Raw genomic sequence first — 16,068 nt, 5'->3', positions numbered from 1 at the left:
AGATATTTACCATGATATTTATCATGTTCATTTGTGACAGAAAGCATTCTGGTTGATGCAGTTACTTGCCAAACCTGATGCATTATATCATGCATACACTGATAGGTAGCCATGTTCTATAACTCTTGTAATCCTTGTCTTTTATAAAAGAATTCCAAACAGGTCAAATCCACAATTACAATTAATTACACTTACACCAAGGAAGCATAAGAAAGCTTTTCCTGCGCTTTGATGAGAAAGTATTGGTAACTTATGATTTGTCATCAAGTATTATTTGTCTATTTTATTTCTCTTTAGTCTTTTTTAAAAGTTGTTTATTTAAAATGCATCTCACAAAACTTTAATTTGAAATAACCCATTGATGGAAACACTAGAAGGCCTTATATATACATTTCTATATATATACATATATATATATAGGGTCATCTCAAAGAGATACCATAAATTTTCTGTAATGTTTTTCAAGAAAGCTAGATAACTTGTTTTTCAGATTTTCATAACTGCAGACTCTTGTAAAAACTAGTCATTCAATTTGGATATAGGCCAACACTATTTATACCAACTCAACTTGTAATCATTCTTAAATGTGCGCGTACGTGCACACATGCGCGTGCGTACATACACACACACACACACACACACACACACACAGAGCGGAGGGCTTTATAACTTGCTTGAAAAGTGAACGAACTGGTCGCAGACAGACTAAGCATAGACGTACATTCCCTTACTTGGAAGTTAACACTTCACTTGGTACCAGGCAAAAATGGTCTCTCATTCATCAGATCCATAGCATAAAATATACAGATAATCAGAGTTTATTTGAACATGTGGGAGAAAATGGTGTTGTAAATATTTCCCTTGACTTCTTCTGTCTTTCAACAGTCTGTCTTGTTTAATAAATAACTTGGATAATCATACTTCTCTTTAGTTTCTGTAGGTTATTACATTATAGAACTACACAAAATTAGACTATAAAATGCCTGCTAATGCCTGTTTGTCAAAAGAAAAAAATACCAGACTTTTCTCTGTGTTATTCAGTACCTCTTATATCCATGTGTGATGAACAAAACTGAGCATTATGTAAACAGATTTCATGTACTGATGCAATTAGATTTACAGATTTGTAGTCTATAATCTAGTGCAATTTATGTGTGAACCCTAGTCCTGATCTGAACCATGAGTAAGTTGTATTCTGCCCTTGCCAATATCTCACACTGCTGCAGGAATACAAATGCAGATAGGAAATAGGTTTTCTTATTCCTCAAAAGCAACAGTAGTAATACAAACTGGAAGTTTAAAGTGGTGAACCCTGGTCTTCCCTCAGCCCGTGTGCGTAGTGTGCTGCTCTATTAAGTAAACCAATAACACAATTTGTGACAGTTGTTTTTATAACATAGAATAATAGAAAAAAATTAGGTTGGAAGGGGATGCTGGAGATGATCTGCTTCTTCTGATCAATCTTCTGGTCAGATGGCAGGTTTTGGATAACAGCTGAGCAAAAGTTTTGTAGCTCAGCATTTTGCATTTAGGTGGCGAAAGCACAGTTTGGGAACCTAAGCCTATTAATGAGTTTGGACTTTAGCTGGAAAAGGCTGGAGGACAGAGAATACCATATGAGTATCTATTGTATATAGAATTCAGTGCCCAGTAAAACCAATAAGGAGCAATTAGGATTTTATTTCAGTATATAATGAACTGCATATGCACCTGCATTTTTTCCCTCTCATTCTCTCTACTGTTCTCTGTCTTTTTGCCTTTCCTGCATCCATTATTTATGAACCATTTCTCCCTCCATATCAGTCATACATCTCATGACAAATGCATGTGGTGGCATTTAGTGTAGCGTAAGCATACCTGATCTGTACCTGGTTTTATATCTATGTGTGCCTGACTACCATAACCGTCTTTTTTAGTAGTATATTTAATATGGGCAAAAGGAGAATAGCAAGAATAAAACCTGCCATGGTTACTTTGAATCAGAATGTCAGCCTGAGTTCCCTATGAGGGACTAATAATTATGTATGTTAAGTGCCTTTCTGAATCTTTGACTTGATCTATTTGCAAAGAATAGGAAGCTAGTAGAGTAGTGGGGAATTTCATCCCTGTTATTCTCATAAATTTACATGCCCACATTCACATCCATACAATGCTAAAAATGTATATTTCACCTATATTCTTGAAAAGGTGCAATTTATAAAATAAATCTCTGAAGCTGACAGAATCTTAAAGTATAGACTATGTTTAAAACCCACTGAACAATCCTAATCCCCTTTCTTAGAAATACTTGACCATGTGCCTACTTTTTGCAAAGATGAAGAGTCCTGTTCAAAGCATCTGGGCAGAGGCTGTAAATAAAGTTATGTGTGTGTCTTTTAACATGAATGAGAGTGACTGGACCTGTAAATGAGTGATGGAGAATTAAAAGTTGTTTTCAGATTGCTACCTTGGCTGAGTTCATAAAAGCAAAGCAGAAAACACTTCAATTCTAAAATAGTTGAAAAGTTCAGTTAGCCCAAGAAATCTCCTAACAATTATTTTATGCTGTGTTTTTCGTTGAATTTATTGTGTAGAATAAATTTTTACTTACTGGTAACTTTTCCACCATTTTTAGTACTACTTTGTTTTAGTATTGGCTGAGCTGCTACCAAGTGTTTGTCATACAGAATTTGTCAGTGGGCAAAAGGTTGAAATCTAGATGAGAAGACAGAAAAATCTGTAATTTGAAGTGTGTTACCTTTAAAAATGTGATTATATGACAGTTAACTCACCTCTCACCTTGTATAGCTAGGAAAGTTTTCCACCACGAATTCCAATGGCATCACTAGTAGCATTTAGGTACTTTTGTTCCCTTTGAACTTTAGACTGAAATATCACAAAGGTGACATCAAGGAAAAACAGTAAAGCTTGGGCAGTAGATAAAGATGCAGAAAAATATCAGAGAGAAGTTCAACCTTGCTGCAGACAGTGCCATAATAGTGTATGATCAAGTGCATTACTCCAAGCTGAAAAAACAGGAAATTCAGGGCTGAGGGTTTGAGTGCTAGGATGTGAATGTCCTCATTTTTCCTTGACCCTGCATATATGCACAGTCTTGAGGGCAGGCCTGAAGTGGCAGGAGATGAGGCCTAGACTGAACTCCCCCGTTCTAGGTTTCAAAGCTCATTTTTCTCTTAATGGTAGAGATGGAAAGAGATTAAAAAAAAAAAAAAAAAAAGGGAATGATGGAAAACCATGCTCATCTTAGGCCCAACACTCAAATAATGCTTCATAGGTAACCTCACAGGGGCTCCACTTGTCACACTCATTCTGTACACACTAATTTCAGCCAACTTTGTTGCAGCATTCACACCAGCCATTCTCACCGTCTTGCACAACCACACAGCATAGACCAAGTTAGTTACCTTCCTAAGGATTACATTGCCATATAGTCAGGTAGGAATAGAAAGCACTCTGGGCTGGCTTATCATGTGTGCAATGAAAGTCTAAAGTAGTCAGTGTAACCACTGACTGATAAGCAGGCTTCTTACTGCCAATCTGGAAAGTTTACATACACCTTCACATTAAATATCCCAGTGGGAATCCAGAGCTAGATTTAATGACTTCAAGTGAAAATAAAGAAAGCTGTTCCGTTCAGACCATTATTGTTCATGCTGCTTTGTGAATTTATTTCTTTAAATTTTCCACTTGTGCTCCTGCCAAGAGAGATCTATTAGACAGTAAGCAGCAAGAGTAAAACTTTATCATTTTGTTTCAAACTATAAAATAATTTACATCACATATTTTACTTACTTTTGTCTTTTTTTTTTTTTTTGAAACCACAAACATTCCAGCATCACACTGTAGGAATAAGAATAACAATAGAAAGCATAACCTTTTGCATAGTATTAAATGAACAGACAGAGTAAGTTCTTTATTTACAATTATTGTCTAGATAAAAAAATTCATAAAAACAGATGAATGAACATATATTAATAACCCCTAGTGGGATGGATTGCCAATGTACCACTGTATTGTTGTCCACAAATCTCATGCTGCTAAGTACAGTACGTAGAGAGCGAGCATTTATATATTGCAGGGAGTTTTAACAAACTGATCATTTTGGTTTTTGATCCATTGTTCCCATCACAGAGAGGTCAAGCAATAAAAGAAAAGAATTGTGATGCACGACTTGTAGTTGAAAGGTCTTAGCTATTCTGCTTTAAAAAAAAAATTCTATCATTTATCATATACATAAAGCACAGTCTCTGCTCACAAAAGCCCAAATGTTCTATGCATCTCAGTTTATATATGTTTTACTATATATACACAGAATGCAGTGTTCATTTTCTTAACAGTTTTCAAGTCTGCAAATGGTACCTTAGGGAGGGGTATTCCTACTGGAAAAGTTAAAAAAATGAAACCAAGAAAAAACATGGAAGTGTTTGAAAATAAAAAGGCAAATATTCAGTGTTAAGATGCTGAAAATAAATTGTTCCAGTATTGGTAGCTTTTGTAGATGTTCAAGTCCAAAGCTAGAGGCTTCCCTGCAAATAGATAACACTTTTGTTTCTTCTGAATATGATATCCCAAATAGGCCATAGAAACCCAATACATGTTATACAAAGGTTAATCACCATATTTACAAAGCAAGGAACAATCCTGACTGAGTTTCAATCACTTTGTTGCTAGGAATTAGCTAAAATAATTATGTTTTCATGCTAGCTTTTTACTGTTAAGAAATGGGTAACACTATCTGTTGAAAACAGAGCTGTATAAGCCTTCAAAGACCTGTTCTGTTGTTGTTCAGTGAAAAGTGGATCAGATAGTGAACTATGAGTTTGAGCCAAAAACATTCAAGCTTCTACACAAAAGTCCGGAAGCTGGCAATTCAGGCTTTACCTGGCTGAATAGTCCTGATGCACCCTTAAAACATTTTAGTCAGTTCAGTCTGCAGTTTGGCCATGAGTCTAATCTTGTTTTGGAGAGTTCTGGCTTGAATTAGTTCTTGTGACTGCAGAGATGCACCATGTTATTAGCCAACTTTAACACAACCGGTAATAGCTTAACAAATCAATTTATCAAGCTAGTTTGAGAGTGTTTTCAACACATCTGGCATAATCAATTGTGTAGTTCAAAATGTCTTTTGCACTGTACAGTTATGGAAAAGATCATATGCTGAAAAGTCTCCAAGCAAACTTTATATTAAATACAAAAATTATTTATGAAAAATCTGTGATCCACAAAGTGCTTAGCATTCAAGTGGTTGACATAGCAATTATATAAGCTCATAAATTTTAAGTTATCAGGGCTGTTACCATCTTGAAAAATATTTTTCACCCTCTATACTGCAGGTTTGCAAAATAGCTTTCTTTGTAGAAAGCGCCATAATTAGGTAAAACAATGTATTACTGTGTTACAGTATATTTTGTGACTACAGGAAGACAAGCTTGGTTAAAAAAAAAATCACACAAAGCACATCTTCATATATAATTAACAAAGTTTCATTCAGACCTAGATAGTGCAGAAATGATATTTTTCTTAAAAAAAAATCAAAGCAACAACCTACAGTGATTTTCATCCAAAATGCCAACAGCCCATACTTTGTAAGTCATAAGGAAATAAATGCCTAAATTACTAACTGAAAAGAATTAACACAGTATATCACAATAGTTTAACATTATTTTGATCTCCATATAGACAAACCAAATATAACTTATTTTTAATCTGTTATTTATAAACTCAACTCAGTTTCATATAATAGCTCTCTAAAAATATTTTTTGGAAGCCATTGCCATATTTTTAAAGGATGAAACAGCCTCCATTATCATATGTTGCACCAAAATGAGTTCAAGCAATTTATTAGAGGAAAAAGAAAAGAGAGAACCTGATCATTCTGATTTTTATTTGAAACAAAGGAAGCCTGTTTTACCTCCCTGTATATAGGACCACAATGCTACATCCAATGTGTTATATTTTGGCTTCTTTTGTTATTTACTAGCAGTATCTACATTATTTAATGAAAAAAAAAATCAGGCAGAAATCAGAACACGGTTGTAATAAAATATCCAGGGTGTGATATTACAGACATTTTCGATGAGCTGAGCTGAGCCATTTTTATACTACTTCGGCAGGAAGTGCTTTCTTAACCCTACAAATAGTTAAGGATATTATCTACAGGTTTGTAAACAAATTACATTCTTTTTTAGGACATAAATAAGTTAAAATAGTCAGAGCAATTTGAGCAGAAACAAGGCAACATGCCAACAAAGAAACTTTATATATATATAACTATATATATATAGATAGATATATACATATATATAATTAATTATGTATATACTTATATGTATATATCTCTATATATAGTCTCATAAATGTTTAAGTTCCTCTGTCCAACTGGTGCAAATCTACTGTGCAAGTTAAGCTTTGCAACTTCAAAAAAGTTATTTAAATTAATCTATACAACTGAGTCCATGCCACACAAGCATTTCAAAAAACTCACAGACCAGTGAATTGGATAAATAGCCTCAGAAAGAAGTCCTCTGCAGTTCCTGCTTAAGGAGGAAAAAAAAAAAAAGAAACAAAAAGAAACAAAAAGAGAGAAAGAAGGGCTGGAAGTGTACGGTACATTCATGCAAGAGGATTTTTTTTGTTTTTGTTTTTCTGAAAGGGAACAAGAGAGGGTATGTAAATCAGCCATTCATTCTTTCCCCAAAACCATTGTGATCAACAATTCATTCACTTGTCTCAAAGTGAGTAAGAGTTCAAACAGCTTTTCAGCCAGCAATGTTTTTAATATATATATTTATATATTTCGGTTGCTGTTTTTTTATTTTTTATTTATTTTTTTTTTTTGCAGTGACCTTTTCAGCTAAAGTGATGTCTCCAGGCTATGTATTGGGCTTCCTGGACTAGAAGAGGTAGCTGATTTACTTGTGTCAGTTGTAAGATTTATTCCACTGTCGATAGCACTGTTGTTCTTGTTCAGCGAAGATGGTGGACTTGAGTTTTTCTTGAGAGCAGGGTCTTCTTCTAGGTCTGTGTCATCAATGAGTGGGATGTGGGGCTGGGAATCTTCTATCCTAAACTCAGGATGAGTCATAAAGTTGTGAATAGAGGTTCTAGATTCTGGTTTTTCTAAACCTTCATAGAGAGAGCTACGGAATGCCTTCACGACGCGGATCTGGGGGGAGAAAGGAAAGAGGTGTCAGAGGTGGCACCTCTAAAGGGCAACACCGTGTTAGAGAATACTTTGTGAAAAATGTAGCATATGGTTAGGGCAGTGCAGGCAGCTGAAGTCCATAGTCTCTGGATGTTATATGCATAAACGAGTGGCTCAGTTATGTGCATTTTGAATATCTGTATCAACTGCAATGTTAAAATAAACCAAGTTTAAAGCCATCAAAGAACTGATGGGAAGTACTGGTTAAAGAAAACGAACGTCCACTCGTGTGGTACATCCCTAGTAAAAGACAAGCCATGTTAATTGTAATGCAAATGTAAAACCATGCATGTTGACAGTTTTGCAGTGAGTAAGTAGAAAGGCTTTTTTTTTTATTAAAAAGTCTCTTTGTATTGTTAAAGAAACATTACACATAACATATCACACTTCACAAACAGAAAAGCATAGAACACAGACAAAGTTGAATGGGTACATATGAGAGACACACAGGAGCCAAATGTAAAAACTATAAGTAATATAAATGTTTTAAAGCAAAATCTAAATGAATGCAGCCAGGAGCACAAAAAGCCAAGCAGACAAAATACTAAGCATAATCATGCTACCACAGGGGGAAAAAAAAAGTCACAGTTACCACATGAACAGAGATAACTTGCACACAACAACTACACTTGGAAGCCTGGATAATGTGAACGTAGTATTGTTGAACCAACTTTCATTTTTCCTTCATGCATATGTGAGAGGTAAACACTCGAGTATAGACCCACTGTTCTAGCCATTTAACTTTTTAATATAGATATAGACCATGTAATAAAATAACATATTGATTTGGGGGTTGAATTGAATTACATTGTTAAACAGCAAGTTCTTTCATTTTCTGTGTCTCAGTTGCAATACTCTTTGTAGGATTGAATCCTGAAAGCGACACAATTTATGCCATATATGCAGTCTTTAAACTAAGTCAGCTAAGTTATGCCAGGATAAATCTAATGTCTTAAACTACCTGACAATAAGGACAGAGGTGAAAATAAACTACAAGGCCCAGCCCATTAGACTGTCAGTGACAGTGCCAAGTTGCTTTCCAAGTAGGAAATGAGAAGAGTAGATTGAGGGGCTTTGCAGAGTGGGGACAATTAGTGCTGTGTGGTTGGGCGAAGGGAGGAATGCTATCTGTATCCCAGAGACCTATTAGCTCTGAAAAGAAGTGAAGGATTGTGCTACATGTTACTAGTGAGAAAACCGTAACTTTCTCAGGGAGGGGAGGAGTGGATTGGATGGGGGGCAGAGAGGAAAAAACAGAATGGCAAAAATGTGGTCTGTTGGCAAATGTTTTATGACTAAATATGAGTTCTATCCTTCTACTTCCATGTAGTTTATGAGTGAATTTTTTGCATTTCTTGGGGGGGGGGGGGGGGAACTAAAACACAGGCAGAGGCAGAAAAGGTGCAAGCAGGCATTGTGAAAGCTTTTCCACACACATTTAAATGGTTTGGTGGTAGGTATGTGTATTGTTTTACATGTGAATATGCTGCAAGTTACTGTTCAGCCTAACACACTGCTAATCTTTAAAGTTTTAATTCTTCTTTTAATTGGCAGACTGAATTTTAGTAATGGAATGGGTCCCAGTGTTACATCTATGGGATCTAGCTGATCCTGTGTTTGGAGTTGTCCAAATTGTTTAGGATTTCAGCAGATTTGAGAAAGAGGCTGAATGGTGCTTTGTTCACTTGGACTTTTGTCCTTGTTTATGTTCTCTAAATGTGAATATTCCTCATCTTTCAAAAAAGCTCGTAGCAGAAGAGAGTCATGTAAAATTTCAAAAAAATGGCCTTCAATCAGTCCAATTACCCACCCTTGTCTTTCTAATTACACTTTATGACAGCAGGGCACAGTACAAAAAGCAGATTCATGTGACTGCTTATTTTAGAAATACGAGGAACAGAGTGGTACAGAATGGCCTGACCAAGTCTTGCGATGCTAGAAGAGTCTAGATTTCAGTAGGGTGGCAGAGGTACAAGAGGAGGATAGAAAAAGTAAATTTTATGCATTAGGATTATATAGCGTAGCAAACACCTGTTTGACATAACACTTGGAATTACAAACCAGGGCTTTATCTGAGCAGAGTCTCTTTGAATTGTGCTGTGGTATGTGATGGTTTTGTACAGTGAACAAACAGACTGGGATAAGAGATTCGTTTGCATTACTGACAATAGGATTTGAGCTCTATTTGAAGAAAAGAGCTGACATACTAATTCATTATTTAGGCCCTTCTATCTTGTATTTTAAAATGCAAAGTTGAATAGTCTAAACAATGAAAAAATAATGTTTCTCAAGGTAATATTTAATGTGTTACTAGATTGTCCTATTTTAAATAAGGGATTTTTTTATAACATGCTTACTTTATAATATAGCCTGATATGGTGGTATTATTTTCTAAAAAGCTAGCTATTTTTTCTGCTATCTAAATAAAAATAAGTCATCTTATCATTCAGTTGCAGCTGTTTGCTGTTTGCTATATTTTATCTACTAGAATAAAATACTCACTTCCATGCTCTTGAATACAGCTACTTCTTACTGAGCAGACTCAGGTTCTAGTCTGCCAGTTGGAATTTTTTTTAACAAATGCAAACTAAATTTTACTTAAATGAGAAGGCTTGCAACTTCATATTACTCTTGAACAGATTTTGTAGAGTTTTTCAGTGAAAATAAAGCTTTTCTTGAGGTCACACAAACCTGTATTTAAGCCTCTACAGGTTAGCAAAGGAGCAATGAAGTTCCATAGTAGGGAAAACTACCACTGAAGTCACTGGGAATTCTGCTTAGGCTAGATTGCAGTAGACTCAGAAAAGGACATAATAGGGTAAACACAGATTTTAAATGTCCTAAAGACTATGTATCCAAATTGCATTTAATACCAAGATTTAGGGTCTAATGTGAATTTAATACCAAGCTTTTAGTCAGTCTACAGCACACTGTCTTCTTACACAGCTTAGGGAAAACTGTAGCCTTAGATCAGTATTTGAAAACCAGTTCTGAAAACCTGCTTACCATGACATGAATCCAGGGCTCTCCACTGTTACTGCTTGAACTAATGGCCTACTGGAAGAAAATGCTACACTAGCATCTTTTGCTTGGACTAGATGTGTCTATACAGCAGGCTAAAAGTATAATTGTAGAACTCACAATCAGCCAGCAGTTGTATCACTTTGTGTGAAGACCTTTGGCAAAGTTTTGGCATGGACTGTTTGAGTCTTGCAGGAAACTTTAGATCTTACTGGCATAATTTCTACTTGCTCTTCATACAGTGTCTTCTGTGTGATTTTTACTAGAAATATTAGCTTAAAACTAGCTTAGATATGCTGATATCAGAAGTAGTTCATCTTCTGAATGCAATATGGTGATATAAGGGCCAAATTTGGGCAAGTCCCTAAAGCTGAGAACACATAAATATACTTAGCTTTCTAATACATGGTCTTTACTAAGGAGCTGTAGAAAACTACCTTCTTTTCTAAAAATCTCTCTACGATTTCAGGGTTGTATATTTGTTTTCCATTAGCTTTTCCCTTAAAGTACAAACTCCCTCCTCTACTCTGAATTCTGTAGATTTAGGTTGGCATCTTGGAAGGAGACATTTATTTTTTAGTGTTTTGCCTCATTCAGTGACAGAATTTCTGCATTACAATGTAATTCAAAATCTTGTTAATAGTCTATCCGCCAATCGATTGCTTACAGGAAAAAAACTTGCTTCTTTCATTATGCTTGTGGAAACAAATGTAGAAGGTCCACCAATTGCAAAGGTGGCACGCTAATTCATATAGAATAACACTACTCTAACTAAGAATTGAAAATAGTTTATTTAGTAACATGGCCCAACAGCAACAGATTCTTTTAATACATGCTTAAAGATTATTTGAAGTAACATGTAGTGTCAGAATGTTTAGGGGTTCTGCTGAAACAAAGCCCACATAGCGTGATTACTTTCTGAAGATAAAATCAGGCTACTGAACTTCATATAACGTTGTTAAAGCTGTACAGCATGTAAAGCAGGGACATACCCATGATGGATAGAACCTATTAAGTGTTGGTTTATTAGGAAATGTGTGGAGTTCATGTAATGAGATTTCTTTATGATACTGACAATGCCAAGGGAAGACAAACAGTGTGATACAGTTCCCTTTTCTCACAGTAATGGAGACAACAGAAAAAATGAACTGCTTTTAAACAAAAGACTGTGGGGACAACACTTCAGGACATTTTTGACATGGCTATAAGTCTCCACTTCTTTCTTCTCTGTAGCTGTAATAGAAAAAACTCTTCAGTTTCATCCCACCTTGAAAGTTAAATTTATTATACTGCACCAGGCAACAAAAATAAAAGAAATATAATTTTAGATATTATAAATTTTTCCCCATCAGAAGAAAAAGATGAAGTTCAGAATCTCACCCCTAAATACAACAGTCTAGGCAAAATACACCAGGCCTGTTTAGGATCAACAGCAGTGTTATGGTTGGTAGTGTGTGGGCTTATACTCGAATGTTTACCTGGCTTCTTTTAAGCCAAGTATCTTGAGTTTGGTTCACATTCATTTCAGGCTCAAGGTTAAAGACTCACAACCTCTTTTTATTTCACTCTCTCCTGCTGAACCCTTTTGTCCAATGTTCTCTAGCCCTCTGGGAAAACAAACACATTTAATATTCAGACAGTAGAGAGTAGGGCACTGCAAAAGCAAATAAATTCAATACTGAAAGATCAGTAAGGTGATTAGTATAAAATTGTAAACAAGAGGTCAATTTTGCAAAGAGATGCCAACTCTTAGTGTATCTGATGCTATTCTATACCAAGACTATCTATGCAAATGTAAGAGTTTGGTCAAGAACTAAAGTATATATTAAGCTTTAAAATAGAAGGCATATCTTCAGTATACTTGTTATAGTTCATTTTTGAATCCTTACAGTTTTAAGTGAGTAATATCAGAGCAGGCATCCACAGGAGGAGATATTATATGTCTTGGAGTCACCTGTAAATGCTGTGACTAATATGTTCTGGATTGTACGATGCAGTAGTTGAACAAATTCAAAAATAAAATAAAAAAGAATAAACTTTAGACAAATTACATTTTCTAGGTTTCTGCTGTGTATCTGCTGACTGAACCAGATAGATAACATTATCTGTGCTACTCTCCTTCTACATAAAGATACAGTAAATCCAGTAGGGGATCCAAAATTCAAACTGCATGTAGCAAGGGGAGAATAGAATACCTACATATATTGCAAAATACTCAGGCCCGATTCTGATTTCACAGAAGTTTCACGTGGCCATTACTCCACTGAATTTTAGAGCATGAGATCAGAACTGTATGCAGAACATGTAGTCTCCAGAGCATCTCTTCTTTAACTGATTTTAGGGTTGTTTCAAAATTGTGGAGCCTGGCATTTTTCTATCAAATTTGACAAATCCTAGATATTTTATTATATAACCCTTCTAAAGAAATTATTTCTACGTTAAGAGTCAAAATCTTATTGCCATGCTGCATCTCCAATTGAGGATTTGGTTTTATATTTAAACCTAATTAGCTTCTGTAAGGGAAGATGCACAGAATTTGGTTTTGATCTTACATATCCTGGTGCGATTCTGAAATCTTCGTTATAATCTGTGGGAACCTCTAAGTTTTAGTATGGTATCTCTGTTCAGATGCCAGCTGACAGTTTAAAGATGTTCCCAAATGAGGCAACATTTATAAACACACTTTTAGATATGGGATTTCATTTAAAGTCAAATTCTTGTTCAGTTTCCTCATGTGACAGTTAAACCACATTGTTATAGAAAACAATTGACAGTTTCTGTAAGGCTGGTATTCCCATTTGACTTGGTTCATGATCTGAATGCAGATCAATACTGGACAGTAATCTTTGCCTTAGCATTTATTAAATTAGAATACAGTTTTGGGCTTTTCAAGAAGCTTGTTCCCATTTCTCTTCATGAGTGTGAACACAGAAAATTTGATCCAAACTTAAGATTTTATCTTATGTTTTAATTGTAAAGGCTGTCCAGCTGAATGATTACATCTATAGGAAAATAAACATGTAAGGAATCTATAAAACCAAAAGCTTCTAAGTAGTAAATAATTTTTCTTGATGTGAAAGCCTGATTATAACGTAGAATAGATCACAACTGGCTAAGCTGAACACTCTCTTTAAAATTATTCATTAGAAAATAAAGATACTCTAGTATTCACTAGAATTAAGCTTGCTGAATGTCTTATGTTACAGTTTCTGACATAATTTGCAGGTGCTCATGCCATTGTGCCACTCTGAGGTGAATGTTCCATATGAAAGGCTTCTATGAACGATAATTCCTTCACAAGTATGATCAATTTCAGCTATTTCTGAATTAAAGGGAAATAAAAAAGATGTTTTTATATGAGAATTAGTCCCACTTTGCACTGTAGCACCCTACCCCCCAAAAAGTGAAACTTGACCAAAATACAGCCTTAAAAGATGGCTTAAGATGCTGTGTCCTTCTTTTGCTTGAAAGCAATAAAGAATACTTCAGAGAGCTGTATGATGGAAAAACACTGAATATTTTGTGGTCATTTGTTAAGATTTTAATGGGCTGCTAGAAAATTTAGACTAGTCATTGTCTGTCTTTTCTGTATCATCTTTACAGTGACTTGTTTGAGGCTACTGCTGCTAGATTTATATAATAAAAATTGTAACTGATTCAGTGAAATATTCACCTCCAAAAATCAGAGACAAAAATGATGGACCACAATAGAACAAAGAAAAAGCAACTTGCAAATACAGAAACTACTGCAGATCCCAGATTTGGGAGGTTGTCTTTTGTGGGAGGCGGGGGCGGGAGTTTGCGATGTTTCCTACACTTTAGAATATTTTTATATTACAACAAGAACAGGCTTTTTTTGTTAAGAGACTTGCAATTTCCACATGTCTCCATTTAGGAATGGTATTAATTATGAGAATGAGGGGAAGGAGGAACAGCAGGTACAAAGGAATATTAAATATTCATCTTGCTAGGAAAATTTGAAACTATGTTCTCTTGGAAGGCTTACCTACTGATAATATAAGCAACATTTGAGAACTGAATATAAACAGATTAGAATAAAGAATAACTTGTTTACTTTGTGTACAGTTAGATCTACTTATTCATCATCTAACTAATCCATGATCTAGCAAAGGCTTTAAACATAGACTTAATTTTAAGCACAATCTAGCCTTCTGTTTTACTAACTCTGAACTTTAAAGGAAAAGAAAGGTGCTCTGTTGCCCCACTGGAGCCAATTTTGTTTTCCCAATATAGAAAGAAATACATATAAAATAGATATTCTTAAATTTCAAAATGTTATTGTAAATCCACAAAAACTGGTAAGGAGCTCAGGGAGAGCCTGATATCTAAAACCACTTCTAACTTGTAGCGTAACAGGTTTCCAGTGATAAGAAATTATGTGTATATGTGTGTGCACACAATACAACAAAACCTGAGAACATGGTCAAGACTATATTGCATATAGACCTTTACTTTTACCATGTTTTCATTTCCAGTAGCTTTATATGTGCATATTTAGTTTGCATTTAAATAATTTTTCTATGTTACATTTTTTAAAATCAGACTATATAAAATGCCTGGTTTCCATTTGCAGAAAACTATATAATGTTTTTTTTAAAGCTGCAAGGTTTTTCAAGAGAGATAAGAGACTCCCAATATGAACTTAATTGTTATCTATTAATGCTGACATCCTGAAATGCATAATTTGTTATTGGCTAACACACTATGATGGCTAATCAACAGCAGCATAACTGGGGAAACTGTAATACTCTAATAAGTATTTCTTTGTGTAAATTGCTTTTAATTAAGGTATTTTGCAACCATTTGAAAGATTTGAATGTGCGCATATGTATGAATGGTTGAAAATTTCAGGAAATGACTTGCTAATCCATTTCACAAAATACCGTAGATGTGGCAGTATTTGACATTCAGATTTATTTTTAAGCATGCACTAACCTTCTGTGTAAATATTAATAAGCCTATAATTTGGAAGAATGTTTTAATGTCTTGATGAATCAAACATTAATCTTTCCCCAAAATAATAGAAAAAAGTGTATTTTTTATTTCAGAATGTTACTATCAATTCAGAGAAGTTGGTAAAGAACAACAATCTGAAGTAGCCTACTTAATTTTCAGCGAAATAATATACAAATCACCTTTATAAATAAAAAATCCTGAAACACATTAAGACTTCCAAGCCTGTCAGATTTAGATAGTCCAGTATGGACTGAAAACACAACTTCTTCCCTCCAAGGTGGTGTACAGTTTTGGACAAGTCAGTTGTTTTTTTTTATATTTGTTTCTCTTGTTCTAGGATGGTGAGATGTCACAATAAAGTGACATATTAAAAAGTATGCAACTAGCAAAGCACTGCACAGGTGCTCTGTGAACTTCGACTTGTACACTCTTGTTGACACAGCCTATCATTCCCCAATTTGGACACCCAAAATGACACCTGAAGTATCCTGATTGTTGGAATGTGCATTTTCATGCCTCTGAAAATGAACCCTCTTTACAATATCTTGTATTGGGCCCTCTCAAGTACTCTGCCCTTCTGTCTTTGCAATACTCTTTAAGGCAACCATACCTATGGTTTTCCCTTGAAACTCCCCATAATATATCTGCATATGCAGTACTTTTAAAGACTCCTGAAGACAGGGAAAGTAATGGCTTCAAAATCTGAGGTACGGTTATCCCATTTTTCCCCCTTGTCCCCAAAGGAGGAAAGTAATGATTTGGGGTTTAATTCACTCTGAGCAGCTACAAGGCAAGAAGTCGGTTCTGTCCCACTACATACATTTTAAGCAAGGAGCTGAAAGTAGAACTAGGTGAGAATTTTGCAA

The 16,068-nt window shown here is 35.0% G+C and overlaps 1 protein-coding gene across 14 annotated transcripts in view; it reads right to left on the bottom strand.

Moving 5' to 3' along the window:
• Nucleotides 1–3,641: 3,641 nt before the first annotated feature.
• ATP2B2 (ATPase plasma membrane Ca2+ transporting 2) overlaps nucleotides 3,642–16,068 on the bottom strand; it is a 304,347-nt gene continuing 291,920 nt past the window's right edge. For 11 of the 14 annotated variants that reach the window (XM_064518813.1, XM_064518812.1, XM_064518819.1 and 8 more), the window contains one exon: nucleotides 3,642–7,165. In XM_064518813.1, the coding sequence (XP_064374883.1) occupies nucleotides 6,854–7,165 (312 nt within the window). In that variant the 3' untranslated portion in view covers nucleotides 3,642–6,853. The remainder of the gene's footprint in view (nucleotides 7,166–16,068) is intronic. The other 3 variants (XM_064518822.1, XM_064518823.1, XM_064518825.1) reach the window with 1 other exon arrangement.

The sequence above is a fragment of the Dromaius novaehollandiae genome, chromosome 12, assembly GCF_036370855.1.
Source record: "Dromaius novaehollandiae isolate bDroNov1 chromosome 12, bDroNov1.hap1, whole genome shotgun sequence".
NCBI classification, from domain to species: domain Eukaryota; kingdom Metazoa; phylum Chordata; class Aves; order Casuariiformes; family Dromaiidae; genus Dromaius; species Dromaius novaehollandiae.
Note: the sequence above shows the minus strand (reverse complement) of the source record. Positions and strands in the feature narration are given on the sequence as shown.